The sequence below is a fragment of the Sapajus apella genome, unplaced genomic scaffold, assembly GCF_009761245.1.
Source record: "Sapajus apella isolate SASKATOON/1434 unplaced genomic scaffold, GSC_monkey_1.0 scaffold70, whole genome shotgun sequence".
In the NCBI taxonomy this organism is placed as follows: Eukaryota; Metazoa; Chordata; class Mammalia; order Primates; family Cebidae; genus Sapajus; species Sapajus apella.
The window spans coordinates 10,745,209-10,767,050 of NW_022437010.1; the positions used below are offsets into that span (position 1 = coordinate 10,745,209).

At 37.0% G+C, this 21,842-nt stretch overlaps 1 protein-coding gene across 4 annotated transcripts in view; it reads left to right on the forward strand.

Annotated features, from left to right (window-relative positions):
* The window catches only part of EXOC2 (exocyst complex component 2), a 209,617-nt gene that overhangs the window by 55,781 nt on the left and 131,994 nt on the right, over positions 1 to 21,842 (forward strand). For all 4 annotated transcript variants that reach the window (XM_032250109.1, XM_032250111.1, XM_032250112.1 and 1 more), the window contains 4 exons: positions 2,199 to 2,375; positions 5,015 to 5,141; positions 15,070 to 15,183; positions 16,713 to 16,837. In XM_032250109.1, the coding sequence (XP_032106000.1) occupies positions 2,199 to 2,375; positions 5,015 to 5,141; positions 15,070 to 15,183; positions 16,713 to 16,837 (543 nt within the window). The remainder of the gene's footprint in view (positions 1 to 2,198; positions 2,376 to 5,014; positions 5,142 to 15,069; positions 15,184 to 16,712; positions 16,838 to 21,842) is intronic.

Here is a 21,842-nt window from a genome sequence, read left to right on the forward strand (position 1 = left end):
TGCCTTCATGCATGTCATTCAGGTTTGCTCATATGAACATGGTTTTAATACTTTGTATCTGAAATTTGCTCTTATTTTTTAGTTTTAATCATAAGATAGTTCTCTAGCAAGGAACTTATATTAGGGATGGCTTTCTTCTTTTAATGAAAATACTATTTGTATTTTTACACTGCTCCCTGACATTAATTACTGAGTTATTCTTCATTCTGAAGTGAGTTAATATTTAAAATCACAAAAATCTGGTATCAAAATACTTACAAATATTAGGTAGTCTCTTGACCTGGAGTGATACCAAAATATCTACTGTCGATAATTACGCAGGTTATGAATTAAAACATTTGTTTAAAAACATATAGACTGGTTTATAGATGCACAAAATTACTTGAGCAAGTGAACATTGACATATTAGCAGTATTTCTCTTGTGAGGTGGGATTTGGAGAGGCTTTCAGTCTCTTAACTTTTTCACAACAAAAATTATTAGAAAAGATATCAAAAACATGCCTGTTTTGAAAAAAATTTTTGAATAATGAATACATTTAAAAGTGTGTTATTATAATTAAAGCATACCAATAGAAACTGTAGTCCCAAAGAAACATTTTAATGCCATTATTAGACAAAGTTGCAGACATTAGTTGATTATCGGTATTTTACGGAAACCCCTAAAATTCATTATTTCAAGCAATATATCTTTAAAATGTAGTTGTTTTCATTCCTTTATGATTTAACATTCTTACTAAATAGCTTTTTAAGTTGGAACAAAAGATGATTTGACTTTGTCCCTTCATTTTAAAAGTCAGTTTGGCACTGGTTGAAGTCTTTCTGTTCTTTTGGCCCTTTCTGAAAAAGAGCCAAAAGAAAACATTGCAATTGCTAAACGTTACTGCTGAACATTACAGAAAGTTAAATAATGAGAAAAGAAAGTGTGAAGCGTCTGCCAGGCACGGTGGCTTACACCTGTAATCCCAGCACTTTGGGAGCCTGAGGCAGGCGGATCACTTGAGGCCAGGAGTTTTGAGACCATCCTGACCAACATGGCGAAACCCGTCTCTTCAAAAAACACCAAAAAAAAAAAATAATAATCTAGGCATGGTGGCGAACACCTGTGGTCCCAGCTCCTTGGAAGGCTGAGGCTGGAGAATTACTTGAACATACGAGGTGGAGGTTGCAGTGAGCCAAGATCACACCACTGCACTCCAGCCTCGGCAACTGAGCAAGACCCTGTCTTAAAAAAAAGAAAACATGAAGTGTCTGTGCCTGTGCCACAAACATTCTGGTTCTCATCTCCATACATATTAATTACATTGGTCTCTGTTTTGTGGAAATGGAAAAACTAATGAAAGTAAGTTAGAAGACTAGCTGACCAGCGTGGTGGGATGCTGGTATTCCCCCCGGGGTGTCTGCCTTTCTCCCTGCATCTTTCAGTCTCTCTCTGTTTGGTTATTACCTAAATTTTTGTTTTACATGGTATGAGGGAGGTGACATCATGAGCTGACCTTTTGGGAGTGTAGGCTTACTGAAAGAGCAGAATGTAGTATAGTGACAGTTTCATAGGAAAACACTAGGGCAGGAGGAACTACTGTGCTGGCAACCGATACACTGATGTCAAAGTGAGCTAGTAATCCAGTAATGCCTGAGCACACTCCACTAGATTACCCTACTCTAGGCTATGCTTAAATAAAAAACCTACTTTAGTTTATTCTGTAATACCATGTGTAAGTGAACACTAGAAAAATACATGAAGATTTTTTCAGGAAGATGGATGAATATTGAATGTTTTTAGAAAATGATCTATAAATTTATTAATACATTTTAAAATTCTACATTAACAACTGAGACTTCAAGTAATAGCAATAGTTTCCCTTTTATTACCTCTGAGAGCATTTTAAGATTCTCCTAGTCTAAGTAATCTGGAATGCTAGACATAGTTATTGTGGCCATTCCTTTTCTAATTCTATTGATGTTTGAAGAAACTTAAATGTAGCCTAAAAGAAGTCTTAAATATTAGAGAAAAAAACAGGTAAGAGGAAAAATCAATAGAGACAACAGTATATCTACAAATAATATGGGTATATTCAACAAAAATGTAATTATTGAACAAGAAAATTATTGCTAGATTTTAAAAATGTCATTGACATGATTAAGGTCTTCTCATTGTTCTTGTCTTTGAATTTTGTTATGCACCTGCATTTATTTTCAGGCTTGACAATTTGTGGCCATAACTGCCTCCTGACGGCAGAATGGATGTCTGCAAGTAAAATAGTATGTCGAGTGGGACAAGCCAAAAATGACAAAGGAGACATTATTGTCACCACTAAATCAGGGGGCAAAGGAACCTCAACAGTCTCCTTCAAGCTGCTCAAACCTGAGAAAATAGGTAAAGTACTTCACGGGTTTATTCTAAAAAAGAAAGTAAAAATGAGTTCATCTTTTAAGATGTAAAACTGGTAGATTTTATAAACCTACCCGCTTGCATATCTCAACTTAGATTTAGTTTACGTTTATTTTGGCAGGAATGGGGTGTTGGTTAATATTTGTATTACTTTTGGGAAGGCAGTGTGCTGAAATAACAGTCAGTGAAACCTAAGGATGACGATCATATGAGAACTATCCTCCTAAGTTCTCAAAATCTGTTCACTCACTTGATATACCAGTTTCGGTTCCTTGATCTTGAATACAATGACATTGCTTTAAAACTATTAAAGAAACAAGCTTTGAGGTGAAAAGTCCTGATTTGGCCAAATTAGTAATAATATATCTAAATAATATTCCCTTTTCCTTCATTTTGCCCATCCTTCAAGGCCCAGATGACACATTCCTGGCTTGGCTGCTTTTAGGCTCCTGCATTAGTCATGTCACTCATCTTTGAACCACACAGCACTTTATGTTTTACTTCTTTATGCACTGACCACTTGCTACCTTATGTTAGCAGTCTTAGCAATTTGGTCTGAGAAGTCATACTCTTTGAATTCTAACCTGGACTCTCTTACCCTGACTAACTAACGTTAATACCTTGTTTCTTCATGAGCAAAAGTGGAATAATATCTCCTACCTCATAGGATTGGGTGAGTTAGAACAGAAATGTAAAGTGCTCAATATAGTCACTTACCCAACAAATTAATAATTTATAATTATTTTTCTTGTAGCTATTTCTGTGCATGTCTGTTTCCTTTTTTAGAAGAAGAGTAATGTCAGATTCATCTTTGTGGTGCTGTAATGTCTTGCACATGGTCAGCACTTGATAAATATTTGTATAATGTAGGAGTATCGTAGGCATAATTAAATCCAGGCAGTGCTTCTCTTATATAGAAAAATAAATAATTTTGCAAATTGTTTTTTTTTTTAAATCTCGGAGCATAGAGCCTTTCTGCAGCATTATTCTCGATAAATTCCTAGATTTTTTTTTGTAAATAAAAGTTCAAGGAATTTAAGGGAAAATTCAAAGTGGATTTTATATATGCACGTGTACATGCATGCATGCATGCATATATGTATACATATAACATTTGTATTTTTGTTTACTCTTTTTTTGTGTCTCCAAAACTAAACTGTGAAACTAAAGCAGGAACTTGTTATACGGGTTTTCTAGAGGAATGTAAACATTTTGATAAAATCTGATATCTTATTTATGTAGCAGATAAAAACAACTTAGGCAAAAGTAGTAGTTTTATTATTCTAGAACATTCAGCCCAGGGCCTAGCGCATAGTAGACTTCGTAAAGGTTTCTTGGACTGAACTCAGGAGCGCCTGGACTCGAGCAGAAGCTCTGACAAAGCCCCTGTTGCATGCTGGCAGAACTGCAAGCACTGAGGGAATGAGTGGGTTCCCAGAGGGCCTTGCAGCCACAGGTTGCCTGGTATTCAGATAGCCTTCTCCCAGGAAACCTTCTGATCCTCGCGTGTGGAGGCAGGCACACTTTTTCTGTACTCCCTGGCCACTTGCTCTTTTTCTGTTGCAGCCCAGCGCCTTGGAGGCCTAGCTGGTAAGCCCTATGCTAGGTTGAATGATAAAGAGCTCAGTCCCATAAAGGAAGATGTTTTTAGAGTTTATGTTATCTTGTTCACAGGGTCCACACCCAGTCAGTTTTCCCTGAATAACCTGGCCATTTCCATTACACAAGCCATGCATTCTTAAAAGGTATTTGATTTAATCGTTAGATATTTTATTGAGTTTGCCAAATTGATTTCAGCCTAATATGGAAAAAAAACGGGCTGTTTCTACCATCTAGGACATGTCAAGCACTGATAATAGTAAAAAGCATGGGAACTAGCAAGTAGCATAATATTTTTCCATAACTATTCATGAAAACATGCCATTGTTTCTAGAGGAAAAGAAAATAAAAGATGTTGCTTGCGAGCTTTCAAGAACCATTTAAAAAACATTTGGTTTTCATTTATAGCGAAATGTCCTTAAGGTAGCTTATGAAACCCAGAAGAAGAAACTTACAGTATTAAATATAAAATTATATGTGCATAATGGTTTTTCAGCATTTATCATAAACCAGAAACGTTCACTGAACTAACATTTAACTCCAGTGTTTTGTGCCTGGGTATTTCCCAGACATTTTCCAAGAGTTTACATGATTTCAGAATATTCTCTTGAATAAACAGATATTATAGGTCATCTTATTGCATCTTACATACTGACTTTCTGAATTTTTTGGTACAGATTTAATGAGTTACATTTAACAATGTTTAATTGTGTTTATTATTTGTAAAATGTGTTTGTTATAGCAAAACTTTTTCTAAGCAGCTTAATTTGTCTTCTCTATTGAGTAAAGTACAATGAAACCATAAGCCGAGGTGTTATTTTTGCCTTTTTATAGACTTTTTTTGGTGCTTATAATTAAACTACTAGTCATTAAAAACAACTTAGCTGTTATATCCTCAAATCTCTTAAAAATTATCCAACAGGCATTTTGTATTAGGTCTTTAGGAAGTAAGGCAATATGGCCAGACTTAGAAGGTACCTGGGGTAGCCTTCATCTTATTAAGCATGTGCTCCTCATTTCTGTAGGCATTTTGGATCAGTCTGCTGTGTGGGTTGATGAAATGAATTATTATGATATGCGTACTGACAGGAACAAAGGAATTCCGCCCTTGTCCTTACGTCCTGCTAACCCCCTTGGCATTGAGATTGAAAAGTGAGTAGCATCTTGCCTTCAGCCTTCTTCATTTTTCAGTTGCCAAAAAGTTTTATATACTTACAGGAAAGGGACTCAAGCTCCAGAAATGTCCCAGGAAACATGATTTAAGATAACTTAGTTGTTTGGAGATGGGTGTTATTTATGAAGCCTGGTTAGCTTTGCTGCAAGTAAACTTTGCAATTAGTTAAAACTTTTGGCTAAAACTACTTACCTCTTTAGTTTTTTGATTTTACATTTTGTGAAAAAGAAAAGTCTTTAATATGTTATCTGGAGATGGTTAAATAGCTAGATGGCACCTGAAGTCAAAATAGAATTCATAATCTACCCATTTGCTTGATTTTTCTAGAAGTATTTTAGAATAACTAGATCTAATCTGGTCTTTATTTTATCTGTAACATCTACCTCTCATTCTTGCTTAATCCAGACTTAGTTAACTTTAATCATCAGAATTCAGCCAGGTAAATATCTTTCAAGATGCCTTATAACTGGGTCTGGAGTTTTTTCTGAATTCCTAATAAAGTGTTTTAGTAACTTTTATAATTAGTGCCTTTCTACTTAAACAATTCACCTAACATGTTAATTGTGGCTAATTTATCTTCTGACTTTAGTGATTCTGCTTATGGAATTGTATACTTTGTTGCTCTGCAAACTCTTACCAAAAGTGACAAATTAGCACTGTTAATACTTTTAACCATGGTTTTAGTTTCGAGTTTTCTAGGAATGGGGAAAATTCTCCAATATTCTCTCTCTCTCTCTCTCTGTTTCTCTCTCTCTCTCTCTCTCTCTCTCTCTCATCTTCAAGCCTACCTTTGAAGATCATTAGTAATTCAGATAGCTCATTTCATTTTCACCTGCTGGGGTTTGCCCCTGGCTGAAGGGAGGCAGCATATTTGTCTTGGAAAGGTAACATTTGTTGGAAAGGTCTGGGGCTTAGCAGCTTTGGATGGACTTGGACTGTTCTAGGTAACATCTTTGAATCATTTTGGCAGTATAGTGGTTTGGCCTGAACTGCCTCTGACAGCAGTGTTTCTTAATAAGTTTCAGGATAATTCTTTGGTAACATTGTTAATGGCACTGAAGAATGATAGCACTAAAAGTACTTAGCTTTTTGGTTTTTTTTTTTTTTTTTTTTTGAGACAGAGTTTCACTCAGCTGCCCAGGCTGGAATGCAATGGCGCATTCTCGGCTCACTGAAACCTCCACCTCTCAGTTTCAAGAAATTCTCCAACCTCAGCCTCCCAAGTAGCTGGTATCAGGCACTTGCCACCACGTCTGGCTAATGTATTTTTAGTAGAGACAAGGTTTCACCATGTTGGGCAGGCTGGTCTCAAACTCCTGACCTCAGGCGATCTGCTCCTCGTGGCCTCCCCAAGTGCTGGGATTACAGGTGGGAGCCACCATGCCCAGCCTTAGCTTTCTTAAACATTTCTTTTCTTTTTTCTCTGAGAGGTAGTTTGTTTGGTTTTGTGTGGAACAAAACTCTCTCAATTTGAACTTGGGCTCCACCACTTACTAGCGATGTGACGTTGAGTAAGTTACTTAGCCTCCTTTTGCCTCAGTTTCCTCAGATGTACAAGACATTGCCTGTTCCTTAGGGCCGATGTGAGGAATCAGGGAGTGAAGAGGTAAATACTTGGAGTATAGCAAGTGCTGAGCAAATATTCATCCTTACTACCAGGATTCTTTGCTCTTCTTGGATGTATACTATTCATTGTTATGCCACATAGGAAAAGTTTTTTTAATGACTTAAGATTCCAGGGTACTGAATTGTTTTAAATTTTAAAATAACATTATGTACATTTATTTAAGAAGTACTTTGGTGGGAATAAAATTATCAGATTTTGTCTGTTCCTGTACAGACTTACTTAAGTTTCAGAAATATTTGCTCAGCCATGGGTTAAAGTAAAATATTAAAGGATAATTTTTGAAAAAGGGAAAATCATGATTCTTATACAAATATAAAATGAATAGATGTCAAAGCTTTTATTTAACTTATAATTAAGGAGAAAACCAATAAGATGTTAAAACCAGCCCAAAGGAAAGTCCAGAGGGGAGACGTATGCAATGAGAAATGCCAGAAGATGCAAGACTGCCAGCCCATTTCGGAGGAGTCAGTGAAATCCTCACCTGACGTGCATTTCTGTGGACAGGAATCCCTGGCTTTGCTGTTAGCCCTCCACAGCCAGCTCTGTCTTTCTAACAGAGACTCAGAATAGCCAATGAACAGGGAAAGGCGCGGATCCTGTAGCATCAGGGAACACGGGGAGGCCCTGTAGACCGTGAATGGACATCCAGTCATCCTTCTGTCCAATTGAAAGTGTCTTGCAGTTTTTTCTATGTAAAGAAAGAGAGGCTAGATGTAGAGATTCCAGGAAGCAAGAAAAATGAAAAATGAAAGTGAGAATACGTATGGAAACCAAGAGAAGAGAATGCTTTGGGCCAGAAAAATGCTTTCCAGGTTCCTTTTTTTTTTTTTTTTTTTGAGATACTTTCAAGAAACTGTGTTTATCTTGTTGAATTATTTGACCACAGTTAGCGAAATCTTATTTTAGAGAAAGATAAAAGCAAGGAAAGGCAGATTGGAAAATATTGATGTGGGTTTTATTTTGCCAATTTACTTACTATTTTTTGGTGGATGCTTTGGTCTTTGTAGATGATAGCATTGTACTCAGGTTAGGATCCTTTACTGTCTTTTAGTTCTGTTTATTAATGTCATTTTTTTAATATAATTAAAAGCCTGGAGAGCACCTGCTTTTTGCAGATGTCAGTATTGAAGGAATAATAGGGTTTTAGCATTATTTGTTTGTTGAAACATAATTTAAAAGGTTTGAAGAATTATGAGTGCTGGTCATTAAATGCTCCCCTGTGGTCCTAGTGAGTGATCAGATTGCAGTGGGGAGGTGACCTTCAGGAGGTAAGTCAGCTTCTGGTGATTGCAATATGAGTATCTGTGGAAATTCTCGACAACTGATGGTCTAGTGTACAAAGCGGGAGCCTGAGGGGCGCTGCAGTGTGGTGGCCGCTTCATGTGAATATGACAAAGCCAGTGAGAGTAGCACAGTTAGTTTAGTTGCCTTGTGGCTCTTCGGGGTGAGTCAGAGTTTAGTAAATATTTTACCGGTGGACCCAGCATGCATACTTCTGTCTTGCAGCCTACGAGTTGAACAACTTGGCATTTATTGACTGTCTTTGACTGTCTTTATATTCCTAAATTTTTAACTGATGTTTTGCACACAGGGCATCATGATACTTATAAAAATGTTACTAATTGCTCAGAATAAATAGCTTCACTTTGAATTGAGACTAGGATTTGCTCGTAAAAGGTCTATATTTTTTATTTACGATGGCAATAGTCACAAATATATGTGTTCTTAGCATGACTTCAGTTGTAATGAAGACAAACTAAACCAAAAAGGAAGGTAAAACCAGGTTCATGTTACGTGAAAACTTTCGCTAGGTTTTGTTTCTTGAAATCAATATTCAATGGCCTAACAAGAGGGTATTTATGGGTAATGTTTGGGAGGCAGTCTGTACATGGGACTGAGGGCAGAAGATGGGAGCCTTGTACTGTTTTTATATGATTGCCAACTGTTTTTGTGAATTATTACCTGGGAATGGCTGTCAAGAATAGTCAGTTGTTGCACCACTAGTATTTGTTTTATTTCTACATGGGTTTTATGGGCAATGCAAACCTGATTTTCTTCTAATCAGCTCGGCTTTCAAAGAGAAAGAAAAGACCAATTTCAATTTTCCCATCAAATTTAGAAGATTACATTTTAAAAAAGGAAAACGGACAGCAAATTAATTCTTCATATGAGTGCAGAAGAAAAGAGCCTTTGGTGACTTTGCCTTTGTGTAAAAATAGATGGTCAGTGAGAGTGCCCTGAAGTCCGGAAACTGGGTCAGACAGAAAAAAGTGAAACAAACTTATAATACTTAATAACACAGAGTGCAAACAATGTTGCTAAAAACTTAAAGCTACAAGAAATATATGTAGCATGCACACAAAGAACTAGCAGTGACCACCTTCACTGTTAGCCTCCCCCTCCCATCTTCCATCTGCCAAATCAAGAAAGTATGTTTTCTTTGATGCGAAAACAGAATAACACAACTGCAGCCTCACAATGTGTTGAGTGGCTATGGCGGTCTCAGAAGGAGTCCCATTGATTTGCATGCTGCATAGGTCATTGCTGCAGAGGGTCCTCATACTGGAAAGTGAGTGCTGACGTGTTTCAAAGAAGGTGCCTGTTTGTGTCTCTTCACTCAGTCCCAAGCCCTGAGTCTTCCCCTGGCTTGGGGCTAGCTTTTTTTTTTTTTTTTTTAAAAATAAGGTTTAAATCTGACCTTACACTGCCATCTAATGGAAAACATACCTTTTCAAGGTGGCAGGAATTGTCAGTGACTAAAACTACATGTTTTGATTCCTCGATGAAAACATTTTGTGAGTTTACACAGTAGGGTCCATGTTACTTTCAGTCTTTAACTGAGTGTCAGTGGACTTAAAATGAAGGCTTGTTTTGAATTACTGAGAGCATATTTTGGTTTTTCTGATGTGTTTGAGCTATCACTTCACGTGGAAGTTTAGAGTTCAAAATCCAGTTTTTCTGAACAAACATACAAATTTTTACTCTGTGCTTCATTAGCCATGTTGACATGCTACCTCCTCCTTTCCTACCACTATTATTAAGGGCATTAGCATTTCTCGTCATTGGAAAGCAACTCCCCTTTCATGCTTCCTTACATTGTCATCTTTGTGGATGTGTAGTTACGACTGTATTTGCTATCTAAGACTCTCTGGTTCTCTGTTCAACATTAGAAGTACTAGGTTCAAATCTCCACTGTTTACATGTAACCTCTCAGAGGCCATTTCCTCATCTGGAATTTGGGAACATTTAACTCAGTTGTTGTCATGAGGATAAAATTAAATAATACTTAGGAAAGTAGACTGTAAGATATAAATAAGTGTAAAGTTTAAAAAAATAGCAAATAACATTTTTGAGCATTTGTCATGTGTCAGAAACTGCTACAACTTCTACAAGCATTATCTACTCTGATCTTCAAAACATTTGTAAGAGGAAGATATTATGATGCATTATTCTTAGGAATAATGGAATAACTTCTTGAGATTATACAGGCAGACTGAGCAAACACTGAGATTGAACCCAGAGCCTGTGCTCTTAGCCACTACTTATGACCACTTTGTCCTGTTGTGAACACTGAGATGAGCCACCTCCACTTCTGCTCCTGTGCCACCCATGTAGCTTCAGGGACTCTGGCATTGGTATTCAGTTTTTGTTTTTTCCAAGTCATCTGTTTTACATTTTTGAGATGTTTGCATAAAAGATCGGTATATTTTGGCATCTATTTTGCAATAGAATATGGAACCAGGTTGCCTTCAGCTGCAAGTAAGAGAAAATGAAAATTCATTTGATTTAAACGAAAGTACAATCTACTTTTTCATAATATACGATATTCAGTGATAGTACCCTCCAAAGTTTGGTTGAGTCAGTAACTTAGTCATGTCACCAAGATGTGAGGAGCATGAGTTTGCTGGCTATCCTGCTGCCCTTAGCATAAAACAGATTTCCTTCCTAATTACAAATGGCTTTAGCAATTCCTGTGGTTGAAACTGGACACAATGATGTCGTAAGGCAGAAAGATGCTACCTCTTCTTGGTGGTTCTTCTGGAGAGTATGGAGACCTTTCCCAGATGTGCTCCAACAGACCTTTGCTCAGACATCACTCACTGGTCAGAACAACGTTACCCACTTAAGAGCAGGGAACATATGACAAGTGTGGTTGGCTTATGGTGGTTGATCTCTCCCCAGTTAAGGGGCAAGTGGTGGGCTGTGGGATTCTTCCAGCAGAGAGGGCTCAGAGTGATTGACGGGCCATAGCCAGCAGTGTCCCCTCTAAATGGGCTCTGTATGTCTGGGCAGGGTTAGTCCTGGACTTAATTGTGTGATTTGGGGAAAATTAGTTGACTTCTCTGTGTTAGAATTTCACCCTCTTGAAAATAACGTCTGTCATAGTCTTGTAAGTCTGATTTCTGCTGTAAGTCTCAATACATGACTTCCAATTAGTTAAGATTAACAAAAGACTTTTAACGTCTTCAGTAAGAACTCTTGGAATAATCAGCTCCGTCTTAGGGGAGGTGGTATTTTGACCAAGAGATATAGTGCTTTTCAAATTCTACTTGGCCCATGTCAGGGGCCTGAAGGAGCGACATGTGCTGGGAGGGGTGCTGATGGGTATGTGGGGCTCGAGTCTCAGCATCTAGCTCCGGGAGCTTGGACGCTTGGGCCTCCCTGCTCACTCCAACGTAAAAGATGAGTCTCAGGCTCTGCCACCCATGTCCTCCCAGTGTCCTGTGGTGCATGGGATGTTCATGGCTAAAGAGCTGGGAGTGCAGGGCCACTGTGGACCTTGCCAAACCCACTGCTTTCTCGCCAGGGGCCCCACTGCTAGGGACTGGCTAGACCCATCTGCTCCTTCTTAGGATGAGGGAGGGAGGGACTCCTGGAGGTAGGAGAGTTTCTTAACAATCCGTCCTCTGGAGCCCTCACTAGACATCAGGCCTTTATATTATGATATTACTGAGAGCAGTTTAGATTTGTAAAAATAACAATTTTGTAATGCATTGTAAATGAGATGTTAGCAGAGTTTAAGTATCAGGGGAATTTTAAAAATGGAATACAAAATGGAAAACTCTGAGCTGCTGGTTTACATTTTTCAGTACTATCAGCACTACCAGTTTAACCATTGTAACTGTTTAGGACAGAACGCTTTTCTATATGTACTGTGTACATCCCGTTTTTTAAAACAACTTTTTATTGGCTAAACATGTGGAGTATGATTTAGCTGCCATGGGGGCTGTGTATTCTTAACTGTTTCTCCAGGGCATGCAGCTGCTGTATTTTTGAATTTTGTGTCTGCATTTTATAGTTTCTTGTTACCATTGTGTCACAGATCCTTTCTTCACATTGTCAGCTCTTAACACTAGCAATCCCATCTTTGATCGTGGGCAGAGAAATACCGAGGCACAGTGAAGCCCCACGGGCGTGGGTGAGGGACACAGAAGCTCAGTGTGACTTCTCAGCCTTCTTTCGTTTCTTTTTTCTCAGCTGTGTCCTTAGGTTACTTGGAATTGATCCCTGCCAGATGAGGATTTCTTGTACTTAAATAATGTGTAAAGACTGTTATTAGTAGGAATTTAGTTGATATCAGCAGCACATTTTGATTCTGCTAAGATCATTTAACTTTCTGAGCAAGTGAAGTGTGAGACACCACACTGAATGCCAATGCATGGAAGTAAGGTAAACAGAAACACGGTTTACAGCCACCGTGACTCCTCCCGCCCACGACAACAGGCCTTACTAATTGGTCATGTCATTCTTTCCAGCGGAGTTCAGACAAAGCCCGTGATCCCTCACACAGCACGCCAGGCAGATGCTGCCTGCCGGTTAGAGCAGGACTCCAGAAGGAAGCACTTCTGGGTCACTTAGCTGGGGCTCAGCATGTTGTGGCTTAGCCTAAGCCTCCACTCAGTCGATATATTTCCCCCAAAGCTCTAACTTGGAGGCATGGGGTACAAATAAATAAAGTGAGAAAAACTTCCAGAGGTGAAAGGATTTTCTTACTAAGTAAAGTATGAGAACCAGCATGAAGAATCCAAACCAAAATAAACTTAAAAACTCTAAGTTCTCTACCTCCCTCTCAGAGACTGCTGACTGGTGAAAATGACCAGCTAGCTAATGAATGCCACACGCATGTATCAGGAAGATTCAGACTGTAACTCTTTTTAACTTGTGAGGCTAATGGGAAAAGATGCAAGATTGACTTTGTCTAAGTGGAAGTGGTGCCACCTCCTGAAATCTCATCTGTCTTCTTTTCTGTTATAATTCTAAGCCAGGCCTCCCCCACCCAATTAAAAAAGGAACATAGTGAAGAAGGGCAGTGTAACAGAATGTGAATGGGATGCCCTGTCCTGGCTGAGGTGCTCGCACAGTAGGCATGACTCTAGAGTGAATGGCGTCTCACTGTGCAGGGTTGATAGAGGAACTCCTCGATATCTGGTTTTGCAGCTCACATTCCTTGTTCTTATAGGGACCACAGAGGGAGAGGATGTGTAGAGAGGCGAGGAGGATTTGTGCAGAGATTTCTGTGGGGAGAGCCGGGCTAGGCCACAAAGGGGGAGGACACAGAATGTGTGAGCATCACCACTTAGCCCTGGTGAATGGGACCTCCAGGTGACAGTGTTCCCTGCAGCTGTGAGGAACAGAACCTGCGTGGACAGTTTTTAGGGGTGTTCCCCATGTCCAGGTGAGCAAGCAACTTGCTGGAGGGAGTGGGTTCTAGGCCATTGGAAGTTGTGCCTAAGGAGACTGGTCAGCTGAACGTGGAGGGTCTCCAGCAGGGAGTGCCTACAATAAGGCTGAGAGACCACTCGAGGCTGAAGGGTGGCAGTAGAAAAATGATGCATCCATGAGTCAGGGCTCGGGGAGTTCTCCAGAGCCCTTGAGGGAACCTGTGAAAATGCCCACAGACTCAGGTAGGATTTAATACCTGGCAGGCAGAGAGCAAAGGCCACCCATGGCAGTACCAGGCACAGGCCCCAAAGGACATTCCATTCTTACCTCTCCATCCATGCTACCCTTAACCTCTACAACAGAGCTCCCGCTTTCCCCCCAATCAAGCAAGCAGCCTAGTAACTATTCACCTTGGCTGGGAAGAGGGAAGAAAAAAATGTTATCTTTGAGTGAAGTTGGAGTGTTGTTCATGGACTAAGCTGCCTAATTGAGCTGTGTTTGTAATGATGAGACAGCAAGACTCTCCCAGAGAAGAGTAAGTAGAAAAGTCATTGGACTACCCACGTTAAGAATTCTTTTAGGGTAGGGGTCATTTCACCACTGCATAAATGTTAAAGAGATACTGTGCTATCAAATGATCCGTATCTGGTTTATACTTTATGATTTGGATTTGTCCATTGTATCGGGATAGGGGACACATCTTAGAGGGGACAGCAAATCAGATGAACAAAGTAAACACCAACATGGTAGAAAGCAACATGCGAGACAGTATAGTCTTGGAGGCTGCTGAAGCACCAGGTTTCAGGCCTCGAGTGGCAGAAATGAGCCCTGAGAGACAAGCAGTTTCAGTTCATGGACATGCTTGGATTTCATCCTGCAAATGGGGCAGTGGGGGCCAGCGAAGGCTGCCAGGTTGTGAGCCTCAGTGGACACATCTGGCATACCAGCATGGAGCCTGACCTATAGTAGATGCTTGATTAGTAGATGCTTGAAGAATATGTAAATGAATTGATCCAGAAGTCAATCTTAAACATGTAGGCAAGATGAGGGAGCTACAGATTATGTATATAGCCTGTTGTTATCATAATCTTTTCTTAAAGTCATTCTAGACATGGACATGATGGTTAGATGTGGTTTTTATTAGTATTTGCATGACTTCTTAGACAGTATGTCTTAAAACAACTTTCATATAGGTTTTAACAAAAATCATTTAACAAAGTGATTTAATATTTTAAAAGTTCACTGTATTCAAATTTTGATTTTTATACATTGAATGGGAATTGATTTCATATTTTGATAGGTTTAATAAAACATCAACTCAGCCTGATGTCTTAATCCTCTTTAAACTTCATTTTCTTTTATTGATTTAATTTCTGTATTTCAACTAGTTTCCTATCTTTTCTATGTTAACCAAAGTTTACATGATAGAAAAATCAGCCATGATGTGGGAAATGTATTTTGTACCTATATATAAACAAATTCTGGATAATGTATTATTAATATGTATCATTGTAATAGTTTGTATTAATATATGTTACACTGGATACTCAGTGATATTTGTTACATTTTTGTCATAATAACCATTAAAATATGTTTTAAACCTTTTTTCCCCTCAGAAGTAAATTTTCCCAGAAGGACTTAGAAATGCTGTTCCATGGAATGAGTGCTGATTTTACAAGTGAGAATTTTTCAGCTGCCTGGTATCTTATAGAGAATCACTCAAACACCAGGTTAGTGGATATGAGACTGTCATCTGTGAAGGGTTTCACTCAATTGCTAAAAATTGGATCACACGGTAACTTGAATTTTAGGTCTGGCTCTGCATTCAGTAATATAGTTTTAGGCCTATGGGTGAGCCTGTGAACATCTCAGGGTGTCTGTTTCCTTATTTGTACAATGAGATGATTAATTAGAGGTCTCTTATTTCCTACTGTCATTTTATCTTCTATATATTTTATTATTGGTGTAGGTTATTAAAACTTTATGGCACCTTAGTTGGGGACTTAAACTGACATGTATGAATTGATCTCTCCCTACTCAAATAACATAAAAATTTTAAGTTCTAGTGTAAAACATGAAACATACTGCTTCTCTGACCATAGAGCAAAGGAAGATGAGTTGGTTTATCATCATGGAAGGACCTGGCTTAAAATTAGCAAAAAAGCAGACAAGGTCATATATCCAATTTGAAGGTTCCCTTTTGTCTTCTAATTAAATTTTACTCACTCTCTGTAAGAGCTGATTTGTAGCTTATTTGCAAGATTGATTTAAAATAATTATATTTAGCAAAAAATGTTTGGATAAATCAATGGTTTATTGCTTAAAACTTAAGTCAGTGTGTTAAAATATACTTTAATATAAATTTTTCATTTACTTATTAGGATGAAAAGCATTACTAGAAAACATAAGAAAAAGTTGGCATTTTAATACATAGGGTAAATTTAGGCCTGATTGCTTTATAAAGCAAATGTCCAAGATGAATTTTTTTCATTGTGGAAGATGATTCTAATTTTACATTACAGATGTGAAATTTCTATTTTTATATGTCAGAATTGGGTTCTGCTTCTTGTGTAGATCTGTCAAGAATATGTTTAAAGTTTTATAGCCAGTTTTTCTTAGCTCAAATGGACATAAAACTTCTGAAATACAGAGGCCTGCCTTTGTTTTTCTCTGCTTGAGATATTGAGATAAGATACTGTGGTCTTCCTAGTTATTTAAGTTGTGAATTCACCCACAGGATTTATGTCATTTTATTGTTAAGGACAGAGGCCTGGATATTGATAAATATGCCATTCTGCTCAGTGTTCCACAATGCTTCAGTGAATCTACAGAGGAGTTACACCTTTGAAATATTGTCTATCACTGGGTGACCTATGTTTTCTTATCTGGTACAGGATGTTCAAAACTCTTTATCTGGTAAATTGTATATATTATATATAGGTTATAAAAACATCTACACATTTACTTGTTAGAGTTCTAACATTTGGAGTCACCATTGAGGACCCCAAAACTCTTTTATAGCTGTTGTAATGTAAGCATTCCTAATAAATAAAAGGTTTAGATCTATGTAACTAAACCATAGATTTAAAAGGTTTAAATCTATGAAAGCTTTTTGTTTTCATCTGGCTTTGTATGATATTAATCTGTATGCTGCTTAGCATCAGTTTTAGCATATTAAGTGTTTTCCACTGAAGGAATTCTTTTTTCTTTTTTGCATGTTAGAAGTCTCACACGTTTGTTTTTTTTTATTTCATTTCAGTTTTGAGCAGCTCAAAATGGCCGTCACCAACCTCAAGAGACAGGCTAACAAGAAGAGCGAGGGCAGCCTGGCCTATGTGAAAGGCGGTCTTAGTACATTCTTTGAAGCACAGGATGCCCTCTCAGGTAAGGTGATCCTCAGAGCCATCTGCTGGCAGCTTCTGCCATGGAAACCTGACCCTGCCTGCAGGGTGTTTACAGGGTGGGACATTTGGTCTGTTTTTATCATAGTAGAGATGTAAAATGTGCCATAAATATTTGTTGCAGATTCAGTTGGACTCTTTAAAGACTTGGTACTTGAAAAATTTATCTCTGAGGCTTTTGTTGACCCATCTTGCATGTGTGAAATGGGAGACTACTTTAACTCTCTGTGATGCCTACACCCCAGGGCTGATAAGAAATTAAATCCCAATGAGTAAATTTGAGGATTTCAAAAGTCCTTTCACAACCATCAATATCTTACATATGTGACTAATTCTGTAGATGTGACCCATTGTGTGTTCAGTTTGAAAAGGCTGATGACAGGGTACCAGTCTCCTCAGCCCTTATCCCACAGGCCCCCGACATGCACACAGGTAGCTGTCACTGTGCCATCCCCTGTGTATGGGAGGGACATTGTGTGGAGTACAGATGTCATAGCTTTAGACGTTTTAATGCAGGATGTTGGTAGAGTTTTTTAATAAAACAGCCTTTTAATTTATAAAAGCTTAATTATTGCTATTTAGTAAAAAGTAATCTATATTAACAAAAGTTAATTCTTTTTAAAAGCTAAGGTACTTACAACTAAGTACCTGTATAGCTAAGTATCCATAACTCTAACCGTACATTGAGGCCACATCTTCTTCAATTCAGGAAGGTAAATTTTAAAAATTGTTTTATATTCCTAAAATACTGACATTCTTTTATTGTTTTAAAAGCCCCCCTTTTCTTGTGCAATACAGGCCTAATTGATCTCCAACACATTAAATGTGTTTGTGATGCAGCTTCTTCCTTGCAGGTAGAAGTTGGGTTTTTGAAGGGGTAAAGTGTGACTGTCCGGGAGGGAACAGAGACGGTACATGCTCTTCCTTGATAAATATGTGTGCCTTACGTTTCTTGATGGTGTGCCTTTCTTTATTTGTGCTTATTGCTGTTCTAAGTTATCAATAGTTAATCTTACCATGTCAGGAAGAAAATCTGAGCATGTGTGAACAGAGTTTAGTATTAATCAGGTAAAGATGGTTATCATATGCTTAGTAGCTGCACAAATGTTTTCCACAAATTATTGTAATCAAAATGATTTATCTTAGCAACAAGACAGGTGTGACTTTTCTCTCCACCCTTTTTAAAAAACATATTTACATATATATGTATATGTATATTTGTGTTTATGATGGCTTCACTGTTGGTAGATCTTAAGAAGTTTTATTTGGTACACTAAATTTATGTAGTCTCATTTATTAGTCATTCACCCTAGAAGTATGTTAGTAACTGGAAATTTAATAAAGATAATGCTGACCAGCTACTAATAAACAAATGACTTTATGGCATATAGGAAGTGATTATAATAAGAAATTTGAAAACTTTAGATGCATGTATTTAGCTTTTATGTTTTTTGAAATAAAGGAAATGAATATGATAAAAAATACTAAACACATAATTAGCAAGAACATCTGTTGTAGAGGTAATCACATTAACATTTTAATGTATTTCCTTTTATCTTCTTTTGTTAGGTTGTATGAGTACTCATTACAAAATTGAGGTTATATTGTATGTAGAATTGTGTGTACTAGAAACCTTTTTATTCTTTAGGTGAAACCTGTTGTGTCTCTGATTATGTTAATTTACTATAGCATTAATAGCTTTTTATAACTTTTTCTCACTGTAGTCTTAATCTGTATTTTAGTAAAGTGCTGTTTTGGTCAGGTTCGAGTGTGAATGTTGGGTGGTAATGTGTGGATCTCTGTGTGTGTTGCTCTGTGTGCTGTCCATGGGCTATGTAGACTAGGAATTACATGATTCAAATTTGACAGAGCTGGTAAGTAAAGTTGCTCAGGTAATTTGTTTTTGCTTTTCTATTATGAAAATTTTCAAACAGGAGATGAAATTATAATCAACTCCTATATACCTATCACCTAGGTTTAACAATTATTATTCTTGTGTTATACTTGCTTTTGAGATGGGTTTGTTTGCATTTTGCTGATGTATTTTAAAGCAAATCTCAAACAGCATGATGTTTTTCTCCTAAATACCTGAGTATGAATCTACTAAATAAGGGTAAGAACATTTATGTATATAATCATAGTGATACTACCATAGTTAACCAAATTAGCAATACTTTTTTAATATCATCTCATTCCCAGTTCACATTTCTCCACTTATCCCCAAACTCTTTTTTTATAGTTGATATGTCCAGATCAAGATTCAAAGAAAATTCAGGCATTTCACTTAATTTTTAAATCTCTTAAACCTCTTTTAAACTAAAACTATCCCCTTACTTTTCCTACCCTGTTTCTGGTTTTTCATGCCATTGATTTGTTGAAGAAACAAGGTCATTTGTCCTGGAAGATATCCCCTACTCTGAATTTGACTGATGACTTACTCATGGTGTCATTTAACTTATTTTTCTTGCCATTATATTACTTGGACTTATCTAATTGGATATTAGATAAGATTCACTTTCAGCATTTTTAGGCACGGCTGGTACTGTGCTTCTTGTTTCAACACACCAGGCAGCAGGAGTGCGTTAGTGTCTGGGGTCTCTCCTGAGGAGACACTGCAGTGCATCAGTAGCTTCAAGGGGTGATTGGGAACCAGCAGGTGAGACAGAGATACATATATGTGTGTACAGACACACACACACACACACACACACACACACACACACACACACGCATACTTTTCAAACCTCTGTTGTCTCTGCTTTATTTTGCTTTGTTTTCCCTGAAATTTTCTTTTTTATCAAGATTTTCATGTTTTGTTAGGATTGCATTATAATTTTTAAATTATTTAAAATTCGCATTATGGGCCCTTTCATTATCTGTTTAGTATTTGTATGTTCTATGTCATTTTTAAACATTCATTCTTTAGGGATATCTTTTTTGTGTTTTTAAAATGTGCAATTTTAATTTTCCTTCTTGACTTAGTAGTTTATAGTAAATTTTTGTGTTCATAGTCTCTATTCTTACAGTATTGTGAACAGAGAATATGTTTTTTAATGTATATTAAGTTTGTATAAGTATGCCAAAAATTACAAAGGACAGACGGGCATGTTTTCTTTAGGGTCCACGATTTGATATAATATCAATGCCTGATTAATTATATTACTTAAATCTAGCTTATTTATACTAAACATGACAGACAGATCTCCTTTTTAAATTTTGATTCTGTCAATTTTTCTTTGTATGTAAAGCATGTATTTACTTTGTAACTTTTGATGGTTTAAAGTCTCTTGATGATAATATATTTATAAGAAGTCCCCAAGATTATCCTCAGTTTGGTTGTTGCTAGAAGCACTCACAGAACTTAGTGAAGGCTGTTGTACTCAGAGTTTTGGTTTATTACAGGGAAATTGCAGATTATAGTCAGCCAAGGATAGAGATTCATGGAGCAGATGTAGGAAAATTCCATCCATGGAGTTTCCAGTAGTCTCCCAGTGGAATTGCAGTTAGCACTGACTTTCCCGGTAACAGTACGTGACAACACACATGGAATGCTTCCATCCAAGGAAGCTGTCCAAACCTTGTTGTCGGATCCAGAGTCTTTAGTAGGGCTTGTCACATGGATGTGGTCAAGGGTCTTTATGGCTGACTTCAATCTCCATTCCCTCAGATCAGGCTGATACTGAGTGACCTTAAGGCCTCACCCATAAATTCCATTGTTAGACTGTCTAGTGTGGCCCATGGCCCACAGGCAAACAAAGACACTCTTATCAGGCTGAACATTTCAAGAGTTTAGAGATTACTTCCCAGGACCTAAGGGCAAAGGCCAGATCTTTTAGGGGGCAAGATTAAATTCTTTGATGCACAATAAGGTAATGTTAACATTTTATACCTTTCCTTTTGTATGCATTTGCTTGATAGATTATTTGTAGTATTCTTTGTAACCTTTTAGAAGTTTTGCTTTTGGCATGTGTCTTGTGTTGCTACATGTGGCAGGATTTTTATTTTAAATACTATTCTGAGAGCCTTTGCTTTTAAATAGAAAGATCGAAGCCATTTACATTTATCATAGTTGAAATATTTGTCCTGATGTCTTTTTCATTTGTCTTGTTAGCATTTTTTCTTCTTGGCAATATAGACCATATTATTTGCAGATATGAGAGAAATGTTTTAAAATCCTATGACTTCTGTAATATGTGACAACCGTTTAGCATGTTTTTATTTCCCATACCTTTCCCTTTCCCTTTAGGTCTCAATTTAATTTGAAATTTGAAATTATGGACCCAGCTTATTTTACCTTTTCCATTTCAGTATTCTGGTTTTAGATTTTTTTTTTGTCTTTGGCATTTAATTTTATATTCACCACAGTTATATGGTAAATATGTATATATATTTAGTGTGTGTGTATACATATATATATATAGTGTGTGTGTATACATATAATATGTATATATGTGTATATGCATGTATATATGTATATATTTATCACAGTTATATGGTAAATATGTATATATATATTGTGTGTGTGTATATATATTACATGTATATGTACTTTGTGTATATATATATACACACACATACACTATATATGTATAGTGTGTATATATATGCATATATATGTACGTGTATATATATAGGATATCTGTATATAGCGTAGGAAATATATCTGTATCTAGTGTGTATATATATAGTGTGTATGTATGTACATGTATATATACATATGTATACACACTATGTATGTATATGTATATATACATATATATGCACTATATATGTGTATAGTGTATATATATACAAATACATATACATATATGTATATGTATATGTATATATACACATATGTATATATGTGTGTATATGTATACTCTGTGTGTGTGTATATACATAGATATAGATATATAGATATATACAGTGTACATATACATGTAAACTTAATTGGCTTTAATTTTTATTGCCAATGTTTTATATTTCATCTTTCCTGTCTTTGAATT